Source organism: Stylophora pistillata, chromosome 2 (assembly GCF_964205215.1).
Source record: "Stylophora pistillata chromosome 2, jaStyPist1.2, whole genome shotgun sequence".
In the NCBI taxonomy this organism is placed as follows: Eukaryota; Metazoa; Cnidaria; class Anthozoa; order Scleractinia; family Pocilloporidae; genus Stylophora; species Stylophora pistillata.
The window spans coordinates 2,427,657-2,455,555 of NC_142520.1; the positions used below are offsets into that span (position 1 = coordinate 2,427,657).

Here is a 27,899-nt window from a genome sequence, read left to right on the forward strand (position 1 = left end):
GTGGATCCTTATCGTAGTTATCTTTAACCCTCAATGGCTGTATGCAATCATTTAAAAACATTTATCGAAGGAAAAAAATGAGAAGGCGTAAAGTGTGCGTGAAGCCCCGTTACTCGAGGATGTAAATTATGACTTCAGGTACGTTTTGAGTGGATGCCGTAACAGTCGTGAGACAACTAGGACTGTGTGAGAAATTAATAGCATTCATCTTTGCATGAGTTTTAGGCATGGCGTAATGCCTCTCATCGCTTGTAGCTGAAATGTATTACTCTTTTCTTCCTGAGGTTCCTCGTGCGTTCTTGATGGTTGGATAAATATCAGTTAAAACAGAAACATTTCTTACGTACCGGGTCTACATGGGTGAAGGTGCTGGTACTGATGGTTTGTTGCACTTTGTTTTTCTGCCGAAGTCTCGTTTTCCTGTTAGTGAGATCAACCTATGTGATGATTCTTTCAGCTAGATAATTTGGACACACGACTTAGAATGTCTGTGATGTTCTCTCTAAAGCTTGTTTTGACATTGAGGTTTCACCTGTGTAAAAGGTTTCCCTCCTCTTGTAAAGTATACAGGCTGGACACATCCATAGAGAATAAAATGCAATTTGTGGGGCTACACAATACTTTATTTACCCACGCTCACCTGGGAGTGATAAAGAACAAGAAAGAAGTAATTTGAAATTACCATTGTTAAACTAGCTAAAAAACCCGCTTTCTTAAAAGACATTTAATTCCTATTGTTTTAAAATTGATCGCGTTACGCGAGTGTTCATCCACGGAGAGACACTGTGATCTCCCTTTAAAAAAAAAACTGTCTAAATTTAGTCAGATGGTACCAGAGACTGGAATTCATACAAAAATTACAAACCGTTGCAAATAATGTTAAGCTAAGCTATCTAATCAATATACAAAATAAGATCTATGTCAGTATCACTTTTGCAAAATGACCTGCTTAATTTTCGTTTTGGAGATTTTTGAAGATGCAGAGCATTTACAGTCAAACTAAGTGAAGCGTACCCCTCAGGATTACATTAGTGAATTGATTATTTGAATATTGAACCCGCTAATCGTTCTTTGTTTGTAAAGCAATGATATCTAGAGTGATAATATTTTTTTTTATCAAAGTTTACCCTCTGCTTTCTAGCTGATTTATGCTTATGATAACAAATCGCGAAGAATTTACTATTTAACCTATGTGTAACGGGGCGGACGCTGACTTCAATCGATTCTTTCGGTCTGGGAATTTCTTAACAGCGCCGCATCGGAGAATGTTTCATAAGTGAAGGAACCTTCAAGCATCTATCTTTCTCAATGGATTTATTGCACTTGAAAGCTCGTAAAAACTGAAATACAACGAGCCGAATAGAGCTATTACTATAAATCTATGCGATTTGAAATGTTTTAACTCGAGCACGCGGAGCGCGCATACACATAATTCTAAACAGCACAAGTATTCTCAAACATAGCCTATCCTTTTGATTAAATGGTGTACATTTCGGGGTCTAGATAAAAGGAACAAACGATATAACACGCCTCTTTCTCCGTTCTATTACAATGATATATTCGACGATCCTTCAATCAATTTTCCACTACATGCGCTAGTAACTTACACGTGTGTCGAATGAAAGGTAATGCCAAAAGCTAATCGATGTGTCACGTAAAACAAGGAGGTATTGACGGTCACGCAATTACAACAATAAACGGTGTTCGTTACACTATGGAACATACTGCTTTTCCTGCTTACCGTGTATGCATGAAGCTTTGATGACTGTGGAACAACTTGTCGCATACGGTTTTGCATTTTAGAAACGACTTTTTTGCTCTTTTGCAGAACACGCCTTATCTGAGTTATGGGAATTCTTGACACCGCTCTGTCCCCTCTAAAGGTCCCTATTAGCGACGTAGGACAGCTTCGTCTTGATAAACTTGATGGCATTGCCTGTAATTGATTTAATGTGGCTGGTAACCATCTCAAGCAGGATTTAATGAGAGATTGTTTTGTTGTTTATTAGTTGCAAATTGTCAAGCAGATTGTAAAGCAGTTCTGTAAAGCAGTTCAGTAAAGCAGTTCTGTAAGCGCGAGCCTCAAGTCTGGATCGAAACAGGACCCCAAAAAATGTTTTAGAGAGACTATCTCTGCCGCTATCATTTATTGAGGTGTGCGTTGTATGTAGAAGGGCTGCAAAGGAAAAGCCCAACAACAAAGCAATTGTTTACGTACTTACCAATACGAACGCCAAGAACCTCAGCAGCTTTCCAATATGGCGACCTCAATGTTGTCTGCCTCGTGGAACTGGTAGCATAAGTAAGAAACAAAAACCGCTCGGGGACCCCCTAATTACAAACATTACGTCTTCTCGATCCATATTGTGATTTTTCAAGTTTGGAAATAATGACTTGATGTTTCGTTATAAAAGAGCTTTTATTATTGTTCTTTGCACTTGCCTATTAAAGCCAGATCGAAGTTTAGTTCCACAAATGAAGCCGAAGGAGGGAAGGGTAGTGAGGAGAAATCACTTCCGGTCTCGTTTGTTGATCACAACTTCCGTTCACAAACTTCAGTTCACAAACTTCAGTTGACAAACTTCCGTCAACAAAATTCCGTCCACAAACTTCCGTCAACATTTTGCCACCTCACGATACCTCATTCATTGCGCTTGCGCATGAATGAGCTAAAAAAGACAATTTTAACTTATTTATTTCTGTGTACGATTATTAAATTTTCGGAAGCAAGTTCTGCGCGAGTTGCTCGGGGGTGAAAAACAAAGGCTAGTAATCCACTTGAAAGTTAGGAAAAGTTACCTCGAGCATTAAGAAATCTTTCCAAAAATGCGTATAAAAGAAACGCTCAAACAAATATTATTCAACATAGTAATTCACAAGACTGTTATATAGATTTGTCTGAGATATAAGAAAATGTAAACCCCAGCTGAACAGAATAACTGTTGTTGAACTTGGTAATAGTATGCATGATTTTGATTGGCGATAAGACCATCGCTAGTTTTCTTAAAAATGCCTCGACTACACACTGCTTCTTTTAGTGTCATAGTTCGTGGAAAAATCCCTTTCACCTCAACCAAACACTCTTCAGGTACTACTCCATCTGGGGATGCTCCAAGAAATGGGTGAGTGGAGGAAATGATAAATCCCTCTTTATCGACGAGGAAACATCAACATTATTTTTTGCGTCAGATTCTAAGTGTTTCTAACTTTCAGTGAAATTGCTTTCCCGTCCATTTTTTATGTAACTCACAACTCTACAAAAAACATAACGTTATAAGCCGTTTAAGAGAGAAAAAACTGTTATTCCTGTACGAAAATCAGGCAGGAAGAACGATCGTATATCCGACCACCTACCTGTGCATTAGCTCACGTGACCAGGAGCCCTTGGGATCCTGGTCACGTTTATTGGCGTCACTCGAAGCACTGCCATCTTTTGCTGTTCCTACACAGTACGAAATTGGGCATTAATTAACGCATAAAACTTAAAATTCCTGTGACGTTTTGATCGTCGTAAATAGAAAAATAATCAGTCCCTCTGAATGAGCTCAAATTCAACCTCTTGTATACAATGTCGAGTTTCACTGCTACAGATTGAAAAGGGATGGCCAAACAAATGTATGGGGATATTTCCGCGGTTACTTCCAAAGACAGGAGGTGCTGACAAATGAAAGCAAATGGAATTGTTGAGCAACATGTCTTATTTCCGGTTGAAGTGCAAAGGTTACAATTGGGAAATGTTCAGCAAGCAACCGTGGACGATACTCCTACTCTTGTACGTTGGATCAGCGATGATCTGATCGGCCCAAAATAATGAATATGAAATATAAATATAGAGGCAAGACCGATACAACGTAGATAAGTAAATTTTAAGACGGAGCACTATATTTCGGCTGGCCAAACCAGCCTTCTTCAGGTGCAGTGGGAATTAACAGAGAATTGGGGTGATGCTTCATAGATAGCTGTATGATGTAACAGCGTAAATATGTAAAAGGACGTAAAGACAGCAGAGTGACAATAACTCTCAAAAAGAAACAACAACTTTGAGTTTAAATTTACACGACATGTTTCGACATTCTCATGTCATCTTCAGTTGCAAATGAGCATTTAACTGTTGTACATTTGAATTTAAATTAAGGTACGTTACAAACTACGTGTCAGGGCTTACGTTACATTTGAATGTTAAAAACGCGAACGATGTAAATAGCGCGTTCTTGACTAGATCAAAAAATAAATAGATAAATGAAAAAAAAATAAATGTAGTAATAATAAAAATAAATTAAAAGACCAAGGGACAACATAATTAAAAGGAGAGAGACAAATGACTCTTTGATTTCTGCAACTATTGGTTACTGACCCTTTTAGTTCGGAAGATGTTGAAGTAAAGTCCACGAAATGACATCATAGGCTGCGCATCTATGCCACTCATACACATCCATGTATACATTAGAGAGAGTTACTTTGATTAGCGATCTTTATAAGAGAATGCTCATTATTTATAGTTAGGACTCCAATATTATTATTTGATTCCAATATACAAACTGTAGAAAGACTACGTAAAGAAACAGCCTAACGACTTTTCAATCATTTGCTTAATGTAAATTCTTTCAGATGCCACACAGGAATTTTGCCAGTTCGGACAAGAAGGTCTTTCTTAACGGTATTTCACGTTTGATTACTTCAAAGTTCACAGTTCTCTGGGAGCTTCGCTCTCGGAAAAATGTTCGCATCTCGAAACATGCAGATAAAGTCCGGAGACAAATATCTGTGCATATTTTCCCGCCAAATGGAGGCTATCGTTAATATATACCTTTCCAGCTTGTGTGTTTTCTTTACCTATTTCAGGTCATGTGATGATACTCTAGCCAAAGAGCATTTTCTCTCAAATATGCAAATGTAAGCAGGATTTACAAGAGATAAAGCTGGGAATTCCCTTCAGACCTGAAGTGGGTAAACAAAAACATACAAGCCAAAGAGGTCTAGATCTATTGTCAGGCTGATACGATAAAAAATTGCCAGCCTAAGACAATTCACGGTTCAGTAATATTTTTGAATCAAGGAAAATATCGTGGCAACCCCTGAAAAAAGTGACCGTGGTTACTTTTAACTGGAAGAGAAAAGGCCGACCTGATTGGGAGAAAAAAATAAAAGCAATCATCATTATCTTCGTTTGACACATCTTTTCGGAGTTGAGAAACGAGTGTAATTTGGAAGGGACGTTTTAGCTTTTTCGGGATCACAAATGTCATGTTAATTTCTATCAAACTTCAAATTTTCCTCGTATGTCTGCTCAGAATCATGGGAATCATTATACCTTGTTTTATTTTGCTGAAAAAGCGCTCAAGTTCAAAGGAAAGAGAATCCATTTTTGGGGGGAATCATAAGCAATTTAACTTTTAACATCTGTAGCATGGAATTAGCGTTCAGACGAAAGCAAGAAAGTCTGTTAATTAAAATGTATGAAAATACCCCTCAATGACGTCATAGCTTTTTCGATGTGAATGTGAATGTGATATAAATGTGAATTTCGAGAAGGAACGTTAAACTTGTTAGTAAGTCAGATTTTTTTATTGCGATATTCTTAAGCCATTGGCATTGGTTTTATTGTGAAAGATGCAAGACGTTTGGGTTTTAAAGAGTGTGTTTTTTGTGTGTTCTGGTCACGTGACTTACCAAATATGGTGTGACTCATTCAACGTGACCGAGGAAGAACCTTTAAAACCTTTACGTATGATGCACGATCCTCGCAGTAGATAGCGCTATTTAAGCAATAGCGAAATTCAGACCTGAAAAAAATCAGGCCTGTACGGGACTCGAACCACTGACCTCTGCGATACTAGTGCAGCGCTCTAACCAATTGAGCTAACAAGCCAACTGAGAGCAGGCCGTTAAGTTGATTCGTAATGAACCCGTGAAAGTGATAAATGAGATAGAATAAATATATGAGTGGTTCGAGTCCCGTACAGGCCTGATTTTTTTCAGGTCTGAATTTCGCTATTGCTTAAATAGCGCTATCTACTGCGAGGATCGTGCATCATACGTATCAAATACCGCAGTTCAATATATGATTTTCATATATTTATTCTATCTCCTTTAAAACCTTTGTTAGAACCTTTGTTATTGTTAATTTTTCACCTCGTTCAATTTGTATGTTTTTCTGAATCTGAATTTTAAAGGACGTGCCTTTGGAGTAAATAGGTCACTTAGTTACAGAGGCTAGTTTTTTGGTAGTTTACGTTAAAAACAAAGTTATTTTATGCTGACTCGCATGGCTCGCTTGTTGACTCGCATGGCTCGCATGACTCGCTGGCTCGCTGGCTCGCATATTATACACACTCCCTAAAAAATCGACGAAACCGCGAACCGTTACAATTTCAGGGTCCGAAAAATCCGTTAAAATTTTTCTCTAAATCCGAAATCCGGGCAAAATAATTCTCAGAATCTTCCGATCCGTTAGCCTATTCACCCCCCTCCTTCAAATTCAGAAAACAATCTTTTATTAGTGCTCTATGAAAAAAAGTGACAGATAAAAGGGAAGCTGTACATCAGAACAAACGTGATTCAGCGACTACGTGATAAACATAATAACCACACATTGTGCTGAAGCCGGTTGATCTTTCTTCCCTCAAAGCAATCGTCTTCTCCCGCGTAATCACGCTAAATATAGAAGGTTTCAGGTAGAGAGAAAAGGAGCTCTGAGACGCTTAAGATGAACAAACAGAAAACCTTGGTGAACCTAAGTATTTGATCAAAAATGGTAAGTATGCTCTTATGCAATATCAAACATTTTAAGAAATCATAAAACAACTCTCGGTGCAAAGTTTTTCTTTCAACTCAGTCATGATTATTCTGCTCTTGAAATAACCCATGTGAACTCTTAGCTAAGAAAAGAAAACTTTCCTGTCACCTTACGCACCAGAAAGACAGTTAAGGGTCAATTTGTAGTTTATTTCTTGTTTTCTTTATAGTATATTCGCTCAGTTGTTGCCTGTACCATTGTTTTGTTCAACTGGATCTCGCATTTAGATGCAGAAGAGGCAAGTAGATTTTGTCCTCCTTTTTTTTTTTACATTTATATGATCATTGAAAGTTGAAAGTCCAAAAGGAAAAATGTCAACACAAGTAAATGTTCCGTTATTTTTTGTCCTCTGCTTTCATTTATCTTGACTAATATATTCAGCTTTTCATGTAATATATCGCATTTGTACAACGAGTCTAGAAATCCGTTTTTAATCGTTTCCAAGAACAATATTCAAAAGTTCATCGGATAGCAACCGTCGTCAAGACGGAGGTCACGTGGGTGAAAACCAAGAATTGGCCCTGCATATAGGACTTAAAAAAGTAAATGACTGTAAATACCTGGAAATCATATATGTGAACTGCAGGTTAAGAAATAAACATCAAACGATCTTCGCAGAAATGAACACTACTTGAGCAGTAGCGAAAATAGGGCCTGAAACAAATTCAGGCCTGTACGGGACTTGAACCCAAGACCTCCGCGATACTGGTGAAGTGTTCTACCAACTGAAGTAACAAGCCAACTCGGACAAATCCGCGAGGTGATAAATAAATGACTGGGATTATATCAAAATCCTATGTGTGAACTTTCTTAACCCGCAGTTCGCAAGTATTTCGAAAGTACTTTAGTCTTACTGTTTGGGTTATGCCTTGAAAGACCCCTAAAAATGTTATTGCTGACATTATAGCAAACTGGCCACTGGAACTATGAGATATTCCTGGGTCCAAAATCCAGTATTTAGATAATGAAATTGTACGATTTCTAAATGGATATGAAAAAAGGAACAAAAGGACATCGTGTCGGGCAAGTGTGGTTGAAAATGATGTGACTGTGTGATTTCAAACAGAGCTTGTTTGTAATTTGAAATCAAACATGTGATTTTAAAGCAAATAGAGCTCAGCTCCACTCAGTTTGTTAGGAATGCGGACTGATCGCCCCATTGACTACTCGCCCCACACCGCCTCTGGACTGATCGCCCCACATCAGACACAAGGAGATTTAATGCGACTTTTATTCATCGAATTCCTGCGTTTCTGCTGTGAAATTTACGACGAAAGTGTATTTTAATATTTTGAACTGCTGCTGAATAAAATTCTTTTTTTGTTAGCCTAAACTTATAAAATCGTTTGTATCTGGCGCATGTCAAACCCAGTTGTAGCTTAAAGGTCAAACAGGGATTGTCATTCACTAAATTGGCTCGCCATCAAGTCTTGTGATTGCCTTCGTATGAAATAGTTTTTTGTTGTTGTTCTTGTTTTTACATGTAAGACCGCGTTTTACTAGTCCTCGTTTTACTAGTCCGCGTTTTACTAGTCCGCGCTTTACTAGTCCGCGTTTTACTAGTCCGCGTCTTACTGGTCCTCGTTTTACTAGCCCGCGCTTTACTAGTCTGCGTTTTACTAGTCCAGTCCAGTCCAGTCCAGTCCAGTCCAGTCCAGTCCAGTCCAGTCCTCGATATACCATATGCCAGGAAAAAAAGATTCGAATGGTGATGGCGGCATGTTCATGGTTTCTCGTCAGGAATTTTTCTTTTGTCCTGTTAATAATAATCTCTGGTGGCATTTGGGTAATTGCCGAGGAAATTTTTACCAATTCCTGGGCTGTAAAATTTCGTGGCAGTCAGCGAGAAGCTGAGGAGTTGGCTCAAAAACATGGGTTTTCGTACGACAAACATGTGAGTTAATTTTTGTTTAAGAGTATTTTAGTGATTCTGTGAAAGAGGCACCCCTTTATTCGGGCTAATGCTTCTGATGCTGTATTCTGCACTTCCGAGAAGTGAGACCACACGAGAAATGGTTATTCAGTTTGGTATTTGCGACTGCCGTGGACTTCACAGTTGCGCTCTACAGAGAAAAACCGTCTCATTGCCCGCAAACGCTGGCGTGAACACGTTAAATTAGTACTCGATATCCAAGATTTGGACCTTTCCTAGGTTACATTTCCTCGTTACGGTGGCCAATTTACCATTTCAACTTTGTTGATATATCCAAAAAAATTAAACCAGTTTATCAAAACTCGTTGCGAGTGGAATCTTTGAGGAGAGACGGTAAGTAATTGCAAGGAGGACTCGTAAATTCCTAGGACTCCGCTCGAAGATACTGCCACGTTGGATTCAGAAATTTTTTTGTGGATACTTCCTCCTACCGGAGGCAAATCAAGAGCCACATACGTTATCGAAATGAGTATATGTACGTGATGTTAAAGCAACAATAGAATGCGGAACTTCACCCGATTTTGAACCGAGTTCACTTTTTGTTGAAGGAACTTCGTATAGATCGTTTTCACTTACGTGACCAAAACCCTGACAACTGTTGCTACGCCGCCATATTTGTGTAAGGATATCGCATGCAAATCTACTGCGTCCTTTGAAAGAAGATGGTTTTGTTCTTGATTGTCGGCTGTAGAAAAAGAAGCGGAAGGGATAAAGGATTTTAGTATATACTAAAACAGTGGATAGCGTTGAAGGCGCGCTCTGATTGGCTAGTCAAACTCCGAATATCCTTTGCTATTTACCTTCGAGCAACTCGGGAAAAAATGGCGCCCCCGTTTGCATCTGTGACAAGCGAAGAAATCACACAAATTAACGATGGTGGTGTATATTATCTCACTGTTTTAGTATATACTAAAACAACTATTCACCTCCACTTTGGTGAATAGTTGTTAAATATTTTGCCAAAATACCTTCAATAATTGAAAATCAAGGAAAAGAAGCCAGAGAATTGTTAGCAGAAAGAGGATCGCCCTGGATTTCTGCTATTAGCAGAGACGATCTCACCGATACCATTTTGGAAAATGATCACATGTGCGAGAAACACTTTGTTTCTGGAAAGGCTGCAAAATCATGGGATAAACTTAACATTGATTGGGTCCAAACTCTAAATTTAGGACATAATTTTCTTTACTGTGCTAGCATGGACTGTAAAATCAGCGTCCAGTGGACTGAGATTCAGGACTTCATTTTCTTAGCCGATGTAAAGTTTATATCCCGGGCCCTTGCGTACTCCACGTGGTCTACGAATGAGGGAAGAAGGCATGAGCATTTAACTTGCGTGCAAGCAAGTTTTCCATTTATCTTTGTCCACGCTTCTACGTAAAATAAAATGCGTGCAATATGTGAGCATGATTCAGCTAGCCCGGCCTTACAACCTAGGCAATGAGCGGATAGAATTGTCCCCTCCTTTTCTGCTATAATCCAGATAGGGATCAAAAGTCATTCATTCTCTGCGAATGTCTCACCTTGGCATACACAACAAATTTGTTTGCGATTATGTGGCCTTTAATGCTGGTTATAAATCCCGAAACCATCTGATTGTAGGCTTCCAGGCTTCGGAAAGCCTTAAACTGTTGTTGCGTGTAGAAGCTCGTCTCCAAAACCAGATAGAAAAGGAGATCTGTAGATTCAACTGGAGGCAAGCAGTCTGGTTGAAAATTCTTACTCTGGATAAGGACGGGGTCGATTCCAATCGCCAAAACCTTTTCCAAATAACGCTGCCTTACTCGTGGTTCTAGCTTCTTGGCATACTCAGAAAGAGGAAGATGGATACTGATATCAGTATTGGCACTTAATTTTGCTTCTGTTGCTGTAGTATTCATTTTTACAGGCAGAAATTGTTGATGTCGCATATATAATATTACCCTTGGTTGTACACAAATATGGCGACCGGAAATGATGTGATGTCACGTGAAAATAATCTATATTGATGTCTGCACCAGAGATTATTGGCAGCATACAGCTATGGCGACAGAGCTGAATAACGAAAAGCTACATCAGAAAGTATGCAGTCAACAACACGGGCTCAAATTTAGCGAAATTAGTGGAAAACAATAAGGGCTGGCTTTTAAAACTGAGGAACTCTGTTTTCGTCGAAGGCACTTTCCTATTTCCAGAGGTTTTAAGGAGAAAATTAATTTTTTAAAATTGTTAGGGGGTGCACCAAGTATTTGGAGGTTGTTCTGTAAAAGAAAAGCAGCAAGGAAAACAATTCCTCAAAGCAACAGAATAGGAAATCAACCATGCGAACGACTCCAACTCTGTGTTTTTGCAGCAAAAGCTAACGCATGCATATACAGTATTCAGCTCTGTCCACTATGGCAAGGAGAATGCTTTTGAAACTTCAAACACTCACTGACCTTGTTTCCATGCTGAAATCAATCCCAGTCTGGCGCACCGTCAGCCGTTATGAAAGTCGTGTATAACACTACGGAAAACGATAAACATCTTGACATCTCACTATTATTTCAGTTAAAAACAAAACTTTTCCTTGCAGAAATATCTTAATTAGTGGGGAGGAGAAATTGTTTCTTTTAAGAGATAGCATTTTACCATTTAAATCACCGACCTATACCCAAAATAGCTGCTAAATTTTCCAAGCAGGCAAGGTGCAAAATATGACAGCTTTAGTTTACAGGGTTACCCTATTTTAAGGGAAAATTCTTTACTTGACTCGTGAATTCTGTATTAAATTGCATGCAAAAACCAATATTGCATTCGTGCAATACCAGTTTTCAAGTGCAATTTAACTTATAATTCACAAGTCAAGTAATGGATTTTCCTTGAATCACACTATTGAATTAAAATGAGAATAAAAAGAAACAGCTTTACCTTTAGTCATTATGTATACATAGATGCTAAACAATATCACCAGCCTTGTTTTCAACTTGCAATTCCACCCTAAACACCTCGCTTCATTAACCAATCAGAATGTGAGATTTTACTCAATGATGTGATTCAATGCAGTGATGGAATGATGGAATGGTGTAATTGCAGAATATCCTAAAATGCAGAATTCTTTGTTGTGTAGGACAGAAGTCTCACAAAAATGGAATTGCTTTAAAATAAGAAAGTGAATTATGATTAAAAGGCAAAATTAAAAGAAGCAATTTAGCTTAATCATAATTGGGGCCCAGATGATAGGTTAGCTGTGAGGCTTTCAAGCCAGCCCCTACAACATATTATTTTATTACTGAAGTTATCATGATTATTATTGTTTATATGATTTGTTTGTTACAATTTTATTATTGTTTGAACATAAATTAGACATTTTGTTCCTGAATCATCTTCTCTTCTGGAACAGCTGGGTATACCTCAAATATGAAGGATGTGGTAGGTCTTCTGTGTTGCATGTAAATACACATCTTCTGCAACACTACCTTCTAACATTATTATAAAACTTTTATTTCTGTTCAACTTTATTGTGCCCTATAAGTATAGCCATATCAGCCACATATGCAGCAGTCTCAGAATGTAACTTGCAAGTCCCTTGCAAAAACAAAAGCTAATATTTTGGCAAATGCTGCATCTGGTTTATCAGAACTTAGGCAAATGTAATAATCATTCTGAAATGAAAATGTCTCGTTTTGAGAAAAAGTTGGAAACAAATTCAAACCTTCTCTATGTGAAGATATTTCGTTTCTTATTTTGTCTTTGTCTGTCTTTAAGCAAAATTAAGTTAAGGAGAGATCGCGATGGCTAATATATTTTGTACTCTTTCGGTTTATCTCTGCCAATCATCAAGGACCAATTTGCAATTAATTTCTTTATATATGTTTGTTTATATACGTTCTGTTCTGGAATACAGTGCGCAAATTTTCCCTCATTTGTTACCGATGCATCTTAGTAATGACATCGAAAGGGTCCAAAGGCGTGCATCATTAATTATTTCACCAGAACCGTCATATCATGCCTCCTTAGATAGGCATGGTTTAGCTTCGCTCTACGACAGACGCAAGAGGTTATGTACAGATTTGTTTTTGTCCATCTCAAATCCATTTCATGAATTATACAGTTTGCTGTTAGTTAGACATCATTCAGCATACATTAACACAAGACACCAGTGCATTTTTAACATGCCACGCTTCTACACTGATCATTTCAAGTCTTCATTTATGTGCGTGAGGGCTAATCTGGGGTCTTAGCATCGACTGCATATTTATTCCGTTGCTGTATAATTGTAATTAGTATATACTAAAACAGTGAATAGCATTGAAGGCGCACTGTGATTGGCTAGTCAAACTCCGAATATCCTTTGCTATTTACCTCCGAGCAACTTGGGAAAAAATGGAGCCCTGGTTTGCATCCGTGACAAGCGAAGAAATCCCTAAAATTAACGACGGTGGTGTATATTATCTCACTGTTTTAGTATATACTAAAACAACTATTCACCTCAGTGTCGGTGGTTAGCGGTGGATATTTACCTCGCCGCTTTGCAGCTCGGTAAATATCCACCGCTAACCACCTCCACTTTGGTGAATAGTTGTTAATTATTTTAGGTCTTAGAATTTTGTGTAAATTTTGTAGTTTTATATAGTCTCATATATATATATATATTTATAAATAATTGGGAAAAGTATGCAATTCAGCCTATGGCTGCGAAGTATTTTTATTTTTTGGTAATAAACTATCTATCTATCTATCTTATGTTTCACAAAGGTCTCCCATCAAGTAATCAAATCTGCAAAAAATTATGTTTTCAGCTTTTTCAGGATTATCATCTCTTTCAAAGACCAGATTTAGACAAAAGTTCAGGAAAGACTCAACTATCTTTAAAGATTGATGCAAAGTTGTCAAGAGAGCAAAAGGTACTTGTAAGACATTAGTCAAATTCACAGTGGTTTAAAGTGCTCTGTACTCTCGTCAACAAGGAAATCCATTATCACAGTGGGTAATGTGTGGTGGGTCGACTCGTGAGGTAGAACCAATAACCTCGAAGACATTTTAGCACCCTCAAAATATTCAGGTGGAAGGAGATTCAATCAGGCCAAGGAAGAAGTGAGAGGTTTCTTCAAATGTTCTAAAAAATACAGACAATATAATAGTAGGTAGTTTCAACCATACCAGAAATGCTATATGGATAAGTATGAAGGGCAAAATTAATAATTAAAAACTGTTTTCTGAGTGAAAAGTTTACGTGATCGACAAAATGATGTTAAAAAGTGGAACCTGATTTTTGCTACATCCTTCACTTGTAAACCACACTTATTTTATCGGTTCATGGTTAGGTTTATAGTTTCTTGAAAAACGTGTTGTATTTTTAGGTTGAGTGGTTTATACAACAACAAGAGAAAAAGTATAAACTATTTTCAAAAACTTTTGATGATCCTTGGTTTATTCAACAGTGGTACATTGTAAGTGACATTCTTTTGTCAATTATATGAGTAAAATGAAGTTAACAATTAAATTTGTTTGTGCTATATACATGTTAGTGCCTTCACATGGCTTTTTATTCAAACCTTGCCCTATTTGTCCAACCTCACCCTTTTCTTCAAACTTCTTTTCTTTTCTTCAAACCTCACTTCTTTTCTTCAACCTCACCTCTTAATTAAACATTGTCAAGTTTCCTAAACAGTAAAATATACATGTAGCTTGACAGCAACTTTCAGAATGCCAAATTTGATTGTCAGAAGACTTAAGTGCGACCATGCCAATGCACACTCTATCATATAGTCCAACCAATGTACCAACTTGCCCTTAGTGGACAAGTAAGTGAAACTGCATTCTCCTATTAATGGTGTGTACCTTTATTTAGGAGAGACCTAAGAGTTCTTTGGGGCCAACATACAATATCATCTCTGTTTGGAAAGCAGGTTATACAGGAAAAGGAATACTAGTGGCAGTGGTTGATGATGGTATTGACGGCAGCCATCCTGATCTGCGTGAAAACTATGTATTTCTTAATTAATTCCTTTCTATCATGATTTTGATTGAAATAGGAATGCTAACTAATTGATTGAAAAACTTCTTAGCATTTTTACCTGACTCAAGCCACAATGGGGTGTGAAGATGTCATGATATCCGCTGCAGCAGATATTGCAGTTATCAGGATGTTAATTGCCATGTTTCCAAGCCCCTTGTCCATAGAGTGTTCACAAAGTTTTGCAAACCCAGACAGAAAAGTTTACTTTTGCAGATAGTTTTAAAAATGTATAATCAAGGAATATTGAGTTCGGTTTTTGCAAGATATCATGAACTATCAAAAGCTCCGGTAGACACACTCTGACAGTCTAAGTGTCAGAGTGTGTCTACCTGAGCTTTCTGTCACGAAGGATAACGATCAGTCCCTGGTTGTGATTATTCAAGATATCATGCTCAACCTCATTTATTACTTGCTTGATATGTATAAATATATATGTACATGTGTATAATTTGTTGTTACTTGTAGAATTTTTGTATTCATTGTAATTTAAATTTGCAGTTGTATCTAATATGTACATTGTGTATGTATATATGTGTGTAGTACAGTATTTGTATATAGATATGGACATGGTATAGATATATGAAATATTTACAATTTTATTGTTTTCTAAAACCTATTTTAGAATTTAAAAGCAAGTTATGATTATTTGGATTCAAAACCAGCTCAATTTGGGAATAAAGTACCAGGGTAGGAGATCATGCTTCTTTTACCCCTAAATGTCCAAGTGATATATTAAATTAGTTTGGATTCATAAATTTGTTCTTTTCTTTTTCTTTTTTTTTTTTTTTGGAAGCTCAGTTGCATGTTAACCCTTGAACTCCCAAGATCTGATTGATATTTCTCCTCTCAACCTGCTAAACTGACATTTCCTTGTGAATTAGTTGTGATAATTTGGGGTTAGAATTGCAACAGAAGCACATGCACACATTAGCTCAAATTGATTTTGTAACAGTTAATGTGGCATTTTAGGTTTGCAATCTTGTGTCTCGCCTGCCTGCAAGCTCTTAAGTTCAGTGTATGTGCCCTGAGTTATTTTGACTTTGAAAAAGGTCATGCTTTACATTAAATTATGTTTTCAATTTTATCTCTGGTTCAATTTCTATTTTCCTTTTTTGTTTTGTCATGGTATTTTTGTCAATAAGTTTTAACAAAGAAAAATGAAATAGGAACACCACCGGGAAAAATTGATACATTTTAGTCTGAATTGTATCATATTCTCAGTAAAGGTTGTCATACAAATGTTTTTCCTTTCATTGGAAAAATGTCTTTGTCAATTTGAATGTCAAATTTCACAGTTAACCTATTAACAATCACAGATACTAATTTGTATTTCTCCAAAGTCATGGTAACCGCTGTGCTGGAATCATAGCTGGAGTAGCAAATAAACTTTGTGGGGTGGGATTGGCATACAATGCTAAAATTGCAGGTATTCCATTGTAAGGTTAACACTGAATTTTCAAAATTATATTTATGGAAATTAGGGGTAGTAGACATTTACCAAAGGTTGACAGACTAATTCTTTCAAGAATTATCGCATGCATTGCATCACATATTCACAAGCAGTTTAAGTGTGAGGCTATCAGATTAGTACTGTTTGAATTCCACTGGATCGTTGTGTTAGTATAAGGATAAAAAAAATTAGTTTGTACCAAAATAGCTGGAGATGCATTGAAGGTGTGCCCTGATTGCAGGCCTCTGAAAACTCCTAATATCCTTTGCTATGCACCTCTAAGCAACTTGCACCCCAAAATATTGTAATTGTTGCTGAAATATTCGAGTTAGAATCATCTATTGGTGCTTTATTATCTCACTATTTTAGTATTTACATGTACTAAAAGAACTTCTCACCTCAGTGTTACGTGCAGGCTACTGGTGGATATTTACTTTACTGCTTCACTGCTATGTAAATATCTACCTCCAGTCACCTGCACTTTGGTGAATAGTTTTGAATTATTTTAATATACTTTAAAGGGTGGAATAGTAAAAAAAAGATGGTTTTCAATTTTATGCTCTCATTGTTTTCCAACCATGTTAATTAATTTACGCGTTAAGAGCAAAGAAATCTGTAAAACTGATTGTCAATCTCTCTCGTACCTCCTCACTCAGGTGTTCGCCTCTTTGGTGCTGGAGAAACAACAACTGATGCACTTGAGGCCAAGGCATTAGTGCATGAACAAGGAAGTGTTGACATTTACTCCAACAGCTGGGGACCCGAAAGCAGAGGGTTTGAAATCAAGGGTCCTGGGCTTTTGACAATCAAAGCTATGGAAGATGGAATAGACAGGGTCTGTTTTAATACTTCGTACCTTTTTTATTTATGGGAGTTATGAATACTTTCTTTATATGAATAAGAACTTCGTGGTGTGGGCCAGCATGCATGTAAGTACATGTCCACAGCTGAGATTCACTGAAAAATTGAATTACTCTCATAAAAATCCTCATAACTGAAACACAAGAATGCAGCAAATTCCTTTGTGTTTGAATATGTCATTTGATTAATACAGTTGCATATTTTTAATTAACAAGTGACCATGGCAAGCAAGGAGTTCTAGAAAAATAAGGCCGCAGCTTCAGCATGTTCAGGGAAAAAACTACAGCTTTTATCTCCATTTAGTAAAATTTCAATATGACAGTGGTGATTTGATATACCGATCAACATGATATACATGTATGTTCATGTAGACATAGTTGTTTTTTTATGTTGTCATCAGTATGGGACAAAAAATGTATTCTCCACAAGGAATCAGACGTCAGTCCGTCAGGTTGTTTAGTACTCTGTTCAAAAGCCCCTATGTTGATGTTGTTTATCTTTAAAGTTGACTGGAACTCTCTCTTTTCTCTCAAAGACCTTTTATTATCTATGTCTGTTTCTGAACACGTAGAGTGTTAGTAGTGGCGTATTAGTTTCTTCCCAATCAACGTGCGAGTCCTTGGAAAGAACGTCTTTGTTTCCGGAGACTCGCCAAAAGGGGTGGACATCACTATTATTCGTCATCAAATTTTAATGCGACCATCTTCTGTTGACAAGTAACTTGAGCCTGTATTACGACGGTCGCTAAAAAACAAGTCGCTAAAAAAGTCGCGAGAAATAGTCGCTTGGAAAAGTCGCTCAAAAATTCGCTCAAAAAGTCGCTAAAACGATGAAAACATCACAATGTTTGCATGGCACTCATGAGCCACCGTATTTATCCATTTCAGTTTGAAAATTTTTAGTCGAAATTGCGTTTAAAAATGGCGCGTTTTGAGGGAGCGAGCGATTGTCTTCAGTCCAGCCATGAATATTAATAATACACCTCTCAAACTGAGCAAAATTCATTCGCCTGTAAAATTATTCATAATTGCCGCGAATTTTAAAACTGCTACGTGCAGCAGCTGTCAAACCTTAGCTTTACAGGCTAAGTATGTTGGCAAACCGTCAATGATCCGAGGCTCTTCAGAGCTCACTGATGCGACCGGGAGCTCTCTCAAAATGCCTGGACCTCTTTACTAAATTCTGGTCACACTCATCCAGACTTTTTTTTTTTTCAAAGGGTCGTGGTGGTTTGGGTGCCATCTACACGTTTGCAGTTGGAAATGGTGGCCGTTTAGATAGCTGCGCATACAATGGTTATGTGAATAGTATTTACACCATCGCTATCACTGGTGTGAACCAAGATGGCTCCAAACCAGTATACGCTGAGGAATGCGCCGGAATCATGGCTACCGCCTACAGTAAAGATAGTAGAAAAAACAGCGGAAACGTTGTAAGTAAAGATCGTTTAATTGCTTTTGGGAGTGAGACGACTGATCTGTCATATCTAATATTTTTTTTTCGATTTTGTCGATATTCTGGTTGAAATTGTTAACGAAGCCCACTTCCACAAAATTCCCTTGTACTCAGTATTGTCCTCCAGTACGCAGTCAATAGCCACACGTGTCATCAACAGTCATCTTGGCGGTCAGACACCTCCGTATGGGCGGCACACTATTGTGTCTTTTATTCCTTGTCGCACTTCTACGAGAAGTTCATGAGTTATCAAACTGCAGTTTTATGCATCCCGAACGCTGTACGCGACTGGTTATTCCACTCCACTTAACAACGTCAAGTGCTTACCACAAACCACCTTTTAAGCTCGCATCGAGGCGTTTTAATGGAGGAAGATTATTATACACTGCTACTGGTGTAGGTACATTTCAAGCGCAGAGATTGTTGATTTCTGGAGATGTTTCACCTAACTCTAGTCCGAGAAGGAAGTCTACGAAATATCCTTGTGGGGAATGTTCTAAATCCGTAAGAAGCAATCAAGACGCCATATTATGTTCTGAGTGCAACACCTGGTCGCATGCAAGATGTCTGAATATGTCGAACTGGACCCTTCAGTACTATCTTAATAATCCATCTGTTGACTGGATATGCTCCTTCTGTGCCTTGCCGAAGTTTAGCGATTCATTCTTTTCCACCTTGAATAGTTCCACGCATGCGTGTGACACTGAGCTGGACCTTAGTTCCCAACCTTCGGACATGAAGTTAATTAGAAACGAAAATCGCAAGGAATACATTATAGCAAACCTAAATGTCAACAGTTTACCTAGCAAATTTGAGGAGATCAAGGAGTGGCTACCGAACAGAGCCTTCGACATTCTATCCATACAGGAAACTAAGATCGATCGATCCTTTCCTAACTCTCAATTTCATGTTAACGGGTACAAGTTATTTGGCCGTGACAGGACGAAAGGTCTTGCCGTCTTTATTCGCGATAACATCGCCGCAACAAGTAAGAAAAGCATTACAAGATCAGTGGAATCACTCTTATTCGACCTACACATCGGACAAAGACGCTTCGCTTTTAGTCAGTGCCTACAAGCCTCCTTCTGTTAACAATGCTACTTTCAGAACTGAATTGACTTCAGTCCTGGATCAAGCGACATCTCTCTGCGTAAACGTGATTTGTCTTGGCGATCTAAATTTTGACATAATTCATCCGTTTATGAATAATAACCAGGGCAAATGCCTTTCGGATATATGCGATATCTATGACCTCGACACATTCATTAAAGAACCGACAAGAACTTCAACAACTAGAGCTTCTTGCCTGGACGTCATTCTTTCAAATGTGCCCATGTTTATGAAATCGTCTGGCGCTATCGAAACAGGAATCAGTACTCATCTGCTAGTTTACACGGTTCTCAAAACTAAAATGTTACATGCTAACGCCGAAGTCGTCAAGAAACGGATATTCAAGACCTTTAACCGGGATGATTTTCAGAAAGTTCTCAGTCGAGTTCCTTTTCATGCTGCATACGTTTTTGATGATATAGATGATGTTTACTGGTGCTGGGAGACGTTATACAACCAGGTGTTAGATGATCACTAACCAATGCGACCTTTCAAACGACGATCTTCAGCAGAATCGAAGTTTATGACTCCTGAAATTCGGAGAGTAATGGTACAACGAAAACGGCTTGAGAAAAAATTTAATAGATCACGTAATCAGTGTGATTGGGAGAGCTACCGTCTAGTGCGCAACAAAGTAGTTAGCATGAGAAGAAAATCTATACGTAGACATTTTGAGAAGCTGTGTTCGGAAAAATATACAGATCAAAAGAAGTTTTGGGGTGCCATCAAGCCTTGTGTTAATTCCCGAAAGAATGTAGACAATAGCGGAATAACATTAAAGGAGGGTGAGAAAATCATCTGGAATCCTCAAGAGGTGACCGAAACATTAAATAATTTCTTCACAAGCCGTACTCAAAGTACCAAAGAACAAAATCAAAACGGCTATCCAGTAGATTTATCGCACATATCAAATAACTTAATAAGCAGGCCGAATGTGTCGCTAAGCAACACTAATCCAACAGAAGTTTACGAAGTAACGAGGAAACTTGCTCCAAACAAGGCTTCTGGATGTGATGGGATCCCTCCACTAGCAGTTAAAGAATCGATGGATGTCTTATGCTTCCCTCTTAGTACACTGATTAATCATGTTTTTACTTCAACTAAGATACCACAGCAGTGGAAACTTGGCGAGGTCACTCCAATTCTCAAAAAAGACTGCAGCCTATTTAAAACTAACTATCGGCCGATAACGATTCTGCCAGCTTTATCGAAGGTTTTCGAAAAAATTGTTCATTGCCGAATAAGCCTGTATTTTGAAGAAATTTATCACAAATATGTGTTTGCTTATAGGAAATATCACGGCTGCGACTCAGCACTTCTTAGTCTAACCGAACAATGGAAAAAAGAAATTGATAACATTAAATTGATCGGTCTGGTCTCTATGGACTTGTCCAAGGCCTTTGACACCTTACCTCATGAACTGATTGTTTTGAAATTAAAAGAATATGGAGCAGACGAAGCAACAACAACCCTGATAAAAGATTATTTATCAAATCGATTCCAAAGAGTGAGACTAGGGGATACGCTTTCCAATTGGCAACCTATATGCAATGGTACCACAGGGATCCATCCTCGGCCCTTTACTATTCAACATCTTCATGAACGATCTTTCGTATGTCATCGAGAAGTGCACTCTGTCCACTTACGCTGATGACACTCAAATCTTTTACGCCGACAATCAACTCTCCAAAATTTAAGAAACAATCAACAATGATCTTAGTAGTGCTGATATATAGTTCGCGCGTAATGGTGTGAAGAGGAACAGTTCAAAATATCAGGCAATGGTGTTGGGAAAACATAAAGGAACTGATGAACCAGTGTTTAAGTGTGAGGAGTCACAACTTCCCATATCCAACACAATGGAACTTCTTGGCGTGACAATCGATGATAAATTAAATTTTGAAAAGCACATGGCCAAAATATGTAGAAAAGTCAGTCAACAGGTGGCTGTGTTAAAAAGGTTGCAGAAAATGTGGTCTTTTGAGACTAGAAGGGATCTTTACAAAGCCTTCATTTTACCACACTTTAATTACTGCTCCGAAACGTGGCACTTCTGTAATAAGAAGTCTGCTGACAAGTTAGGGTTGGTGAACAAACGTGCGCTCCGTTTTGTTTTTAGAGATAAGTCCTCGCCTTATGAGGAACTTTGTAAGCGTATCGGTCTCTCAAGTCTTCGTGAACAGCGATTAGCGAAAATATTGTACACTGTCTTTAAGATATTAACCAGTGGTGCAGGACCAAAAAGCTTACGTGATCTTATAACAGTCAGGTGCTCCACTTATAACCTTAGGGGCACCACAATAGTGGACCTCCCAAGAGTAAAATCAACAACTTTCGGGTTAAGATCGTGGAGACATGCTGCATCGAAACTATGCAACGCTTTACCGGGCGAGTCTCGAAAGATACTAACATTTACTACTTTTAAAAATTACTTAAAAACATTAGATCTCACGGAACTCTATTGCGGTGAGGATCTATCCTTAATTATATTTCCTGTTTTTAATTATTATATTTTATATATTCAACTCGGTGACTACATTGTTAAATTCTTATATTTTAATATTAGCTAGTTCTTAATATCAATTTTTTTTTTAAGTTATATACCCTCACAAGGCTTTATAATTTCCTTTTCTCTTTTTATTTCGTGGCGTACCTGTAAACCAGCTTTTAGCCAAGCGTTCTGACCACGTTAAATAAATTGATTGATTGATTGATTGATTGATTGATTGATTGATTGATTGATTGATTGATTGATTAGGTGACCATAGATGCTCAAGTTGGATGTGTAAACAATTTTGGGGGCACATCAGCGGCCAACGCTATGGCTTCAGGACTGATTGCTCTAACTTTGCAAGCAAAGTAAGGCTGTTATCTTAGATTAGCCTCAATCATACTGACGTAAACGAGTAGCCGAACTGATGTGTGGTCAAGCCCTCAGATAAAGGCATACATTTAGTTCCACAGCCTTAAAATTTTACCTTTGAGAAGGGGTGTGAATCTTATTAGATTTGGTTTCGTCTGCGTATGAGGTTGAAACTGTTCCTAGAGACATATCTTGTGCCGTGTGCGCACGTAAAGAAAATGAAATAAAGTTTTATCATTTGAAAAGAGGCTTGGGGTAAGAGGTTTTATCTAATCCTCATTTCAAATGGACCCGTAATAAGTTAAGTGTGAACTATATTTCAACAGGGGATGTATCCATCAAATGTTGTACTCGTGTATTTGGTCTGATGTATGTTAACTGTGGTTAATTCAGTTGGTATTTTAGACATTCACGTAGTAGTCTCAGGCTGCTCATTAAAGCAATTTTTTTCAGCACTCATTTAACTTGGCGTGACGTACAACATATCATAGTTTACAGTGCAAGAAGAGCGCCAGGCGTGATGGGTACCCCTCTCAAGCAAGGAGATTGGGTCGAGAACAAAGCGGGTTTGTTTGTCAGCCCGGTTTACGGCTTTGGACTCATGGACGCTGGCAGGATGGTCAGCCTAGCAAAAAACTGGACGAGAGTACCTCGGCAGGAGAAATGTGAGATCAAAGGCACAGATACGGATAAGTAAGTGAGTTTTCAATGTGGAACTAAATGTGGAACTTAGACGAACGAGTTCATCATCATTTTGACTAGTCCAAGGGTTTTCCACACAGATTGTACTGTTGGATGCATTACTATTTTGTCTTCGTCGGCGTTGCATTAATTTTCTGAGACAAAGTCCATGTTGTTAGACGACGCAGTTAATCACCAGGATTAAGGGCTGTTATCATGATCCAAACTTCAGCACAGCCTTCACTTTCGCTGTCAAGAGTGCGATATTGACTTTGTATCGTTGATTGGCACAATCTATACTTTTGCTACGTTAAAAAAGCACGCTCAACCAGAATGAATTGTGGACGAAGTGGGTGAAGTGGCTATTGTAGGCATTTTTCTGTTTTCAATGGCTTCATTACCGTGTTCGTGATAATCAAGCCATCGAAAAGAGGTCGTCCTCCACGGAAGGAAGGCCACCATATTGTAGGGCTTATTCAGTCAACTTTAAAAACAGCGGGATGAGAATGTTGTTTTCAGAATGGTTGTCTCAACAGACAATTTTCGAGTGGTTAAAATGCTCGTGAGAATCTCAAAACCTCAGTAAGTAGATAACTTTTGTAAATACTTTTAAATGACAATCAAAATTGAATGGTCTCAGGAGCATACCTCTCCTTTAAGAGAAACATATTTTCTGATTTACTGGCGTAAATAAGATTGTTTTCTACTTTCAGGCATATCCCAGATACAGTTTCAATAACAGTGAGGGACTGTCCGATAAAATTCCTGGAACATGTGCAGATAAAAGTAGACCTTGATTTTCTTTACCGGGGCGATTTACTTCTCCAGTTGACGGCTCCAAGTAATACAACATCTCCATTGACGAGAAGGCGTGCATTTGATCACCACGTGAAATTTCAAAACTTGACGAACTGGGTCATAACAACTCTTTTTCACTGGGGAGAAAATCCTTTTGGGACCTGGAAACTTAGGATGTCAGGTTTGGACCCAAACTACCGAAGCACAGGTACGCAGTGTAACTCCTTGTTTGCATTTTCAACACAAATGTCTACCACTTATTTTAATGAACCAAAATGGCTCATCTCGGCTGATCTATTTTTTTTTTTTTTTTTGTGGCATCCTCGTCTCGGAGAGGCGATGGTCAGCGCATCAGTGTTGGTGGGCTCTTGAGTGGCTCAAAAGCCCGATTCTTGAGTGGCAATCTTTGTTGCAGAGCCCCCTACACCCCATCTATTATGTCCCAAATATTCATGCAAACATATTCATTCAGGATTTTTCCGGTTTTTTTTACCCTGTCAGTGTGATGTGTTCCTAAGCAAGTTTATGGTATTAAAAATGGGCGCTTTGTTTGGCTTTACTCATGGCGAGGAACAAACTGAGAAAGTTTGTAAAGATATCCTAAAAATGCAGATGCTACCGCACAGTAGCTAAGTACAAGTACACTGTAGTTCCTGCAATATTGAGAAACAACCAGAGTTCAAATAAGCTGTGGAAGTTGCTATCCAACAGTACAAATCAATCTTATATGTAAGGCTTCAAGCTAGATTGCAATTTATAAGTTGCCTTGGAACAATAACATTGATCGTGTAGTCTGATCGTCCAGATGGGACTTGTCTCGAAGAGGAAGGTTCTTGGTTAAAATGACTGAATTTCATAAAGCTTTCGATGGGTGAGGGAAAAGATAGCGGACGCGAGCAGGGAAGTCAAACTTCTATGGCTGGGTTAATGTGCTTCAGTGCCAGTTAGTTTACAAGGTACCGAAGTCTAAAGAAACCCTAATAGTAGTCCTCTCATTCATTATCCGGTGATGTAGGTTTATTGTCACCACGGGCGACTTACCCACACTCTTTGTTGAGGAGTGAAATTCATTTTACGTTCTAGGCACTCTTCATAGCTGGTCATTGATTTTGTATGGAACGAGGGACTTTTATGCGCTCGTGACGATTCCTGAAACGCGCCCAACCAGACCAACAAGAACAGTTTCTACAACAAAAGAAAAGCTTCCTACTGATGACGATAATGATGATCACAGTGCCGGCAAAGTTGGTGAGGCTAATCTAGCTTTTACTTCTCTCATATAGCTTTCCTGTCAAGCAAACAACTTAGAACGTGATTTGGTGTTACACACCCCTTTTGTTCATAATCACAATTACTGGCAAACAATCATTGATAAATAGAATGAGAAAGACGATGAGTTTTGAGCTCGGTGAAAAATAGAGAAAGACGTTTATACTTCTCGTCACGAGCGTAGTACAAAGAAAACTTCTGAGTCCTTATAAGGAATCGAACCTCAGACCTTCAGATTCCGCGCTACGATGCTCTTCCACTGAGCTACAGCGACTCGGGTGAGCAAGGCTTGTTGCGAAGTTCACATACGACAGGTGTCTAGCATACTGCCAGGATCGGCAATGTCAATAGGTCTCAGTATGGTCATGTTTTGTAAATAGAATAAGAAAAGGGGGTAGGGGGTGAGTTTTGAGCTCGGTAAAGAATAGAGAGTAACTGGCGCAGTATCCGAAGGTCTGAGTTTGGATTCCTCATGGGACTCAGAATTTATCTTTGTCCCACACTCGTGACAAGACTATAAACATTTTTCAGAAATCATTGATAGTTGAATTACGACGTCAGTATGGTAGCCATTTATTTGACATCCCTTTTGAGAAGCTCTGAAGAAGCGTTTGCTCACTCGACCCAAGGAAAGGCAGCTCTTGCGAGTTTAAATTTAAGGAAGGTGAAAACCAAAAGGAAAAGATGAGACCTAATGAATGGCCCAGCCATAAGTATTCTTATTGCTTATCATTCTAGCGAGATTAGGGTGACAACTCCTTATGATGCCTTTCTATTTGACGAATAATCGAAGCAGGAAGATCATAGACTCTTCAGGCTATCGAATGTGGTCTGGTAAACCGTATCAAATCACTAAAGCAGCCTAGAGGAAATTTAGAATAGGGAAGCTGACGTAATTAGCCAATTCGTATGAGGTAATGGATTGTTGGCGACTAATATATTACGAATGCTCTCGTTGTGCTGAGTACAGAAGGTACACATTTGTGTTTTATATTATTTGACGTTCTTTCTATTTGTAGCTACCACAAAAATAATTGTTATATGTATCGCCGCCGTCTCTACGTTTTTGGTATTATTGGCGTGGATCAGCGTACATTTAATTAAACTTACATCGAAGAGAAACAGGAACCAAACCGTTGAACAAGGATCAAACAAAGAGATACAAGATGAAAATGTTGAAGAAGTTGGTAATGAGAAGTTTGAAAAAACCGCATACCCAACCCTCAAAGTGTGGCACACGGTTTTACCGGAAACCAGTGGTTGTGCAGAGATGTTGTAATTTAATTGTCGCTCCTGTTCTCAACCTTAAAAGCTATCATCCCATTGAGACTCTAAGCTTTGTAGGAGGAGCTTGTTTTCCAAGAGAAGAGATCTATCGCTGTGTGCTACAATGCCACCAACCTACCAGTAATATATGGAGACTCAGAGCCAGAAACTGTGCAAGACGAAAGGCAATACCTCTCAGTAAGATTAGATGTGTGGAGGCGCGGTGGCCTCATGGTTAGTGCGCTCGACTCCGGATCGAATGGTCTGGGTTCGAGCTCCGGCCGGGACATTGTGTTATGTTCTTAGGCAAGACACTTTACTCTCACAGTGCCTCTCTCCACCCAGGTGTATAAATGGGTACCGGCAATTTAATGCTGGGGGGTAACCCTGCGATGGACTGGCATACCATCCAGGGGGGAGTAGAAATACTCCTAGTCGCTTCATGCTACAGAAACCGGAGTTAAGCACAGGCCTAATGGGCCACTAGGCTCGTAAAATAGACTTTACTAAGATTAGCTGTAAGAGTTTCATGTAAAAATAATGATACATAAAGCTTTAAAGAAATTTCTCGAGTTAGTACCCACAATAATAATAATAATTTAATATTTATGTTGCGCAAATTAACATGTGAATATGATCAAATGCGCATCAGAACACTTTTCGGGGGACTTCGGCCAGACTGCATCAGCAGTTTACAAACTATCGAATGAAACTTATTTGAAGTTGCCCCCTCCCCCCCCCCACCCCAATTCCCAGTAAACAGGCCAGACCACATCACAGTAATCTCGTGTGTGGGTTCTTTAACGTCCCCTGCCTAACCAAATTAACTAATTAATAGATGCAGGAGATGGGACCTACAGTTTATTCGCCCTTATCCGAGAAGACTAGAATGTCTATCCATTTCTTATTAAAGAAAGGTAGCGCATTCTCCTCAGTTATTTTAAGACCTTGAGTGTTGGTCCGGCCGGGGCTCGAACCATCGACCTCGACCTCGACCTCCTGCACAGCAGTCCAGCGCTCCAACCAATTGAGCTAACCGGGAGGCGGTTAGCTCAGGTCCACCCACCTACTGCATGAGCAGCTCCCCTGGGGCTATGGTGATCAATCATGATTTACGCCATAAAACTAGCACCGGCAATTTGAGAAATAATGAACGTTTTATCGATACTTTAATCTATAGTCGTATATATTATTATTTTCTCAAATTGCGTTAAGGTAAGGAAGGATACGAAAACTCGATAAAGTATACTAAAGAAGTTTTGTTCAGTTTTAGTGACAAATTAGTCATGAATGTTGACTTTCCTTTTGTATTTGAGCTTGGGTTTAGTTTCGAGGCCTATGTGTCTTATAAAATATCTATTAAAAAATATGGAGTAAGCTTCGCAGGTCTGGTCACCTTTACACTAAAGTAAAGATCACTGCACTTGAGCGTGTACA

At 38.6% G+C, this 27,899-nt stretch overlaps 1 protein-coding gene across 1 annotated transcript; it reads left to right on the forward strand.

Annotated features, from left to right (window-relative positions):
* Positions 1-8,507: 8,507 nt before the first annotated feature.
* Positions 8,508-26,667, forward strand: LOC111335101 (neuroendocrine convertase 2). Its single transcript, XM_088749160.1, has 13 exons — positions 8,508-8,690; positions 13,490-13,594; positions 14,051-14,140; positions 14,542-14,679; positions 15,332-15,396; positions 16,050-16,135; positions 16,816-16,994; positions 18,240-18,452; positions 22,344-22,444; positions 22,902-23,141; positions 23,843-24,135; positions 25,011-25,175; positions 26,216-26,667. Exons 1-13 carry the CDS (start codon positions 8,508-8,510, stop codon positions 26,473-26,475), a joined length of 2,118 nt encoding a protein of 705 aa, XP_088605286.1. The 3' UTR covers positions 26,476-26,667.
* The last annotated feature ends 1,232 nt before the right edge of the window (positions 26,668-27,899 follow it).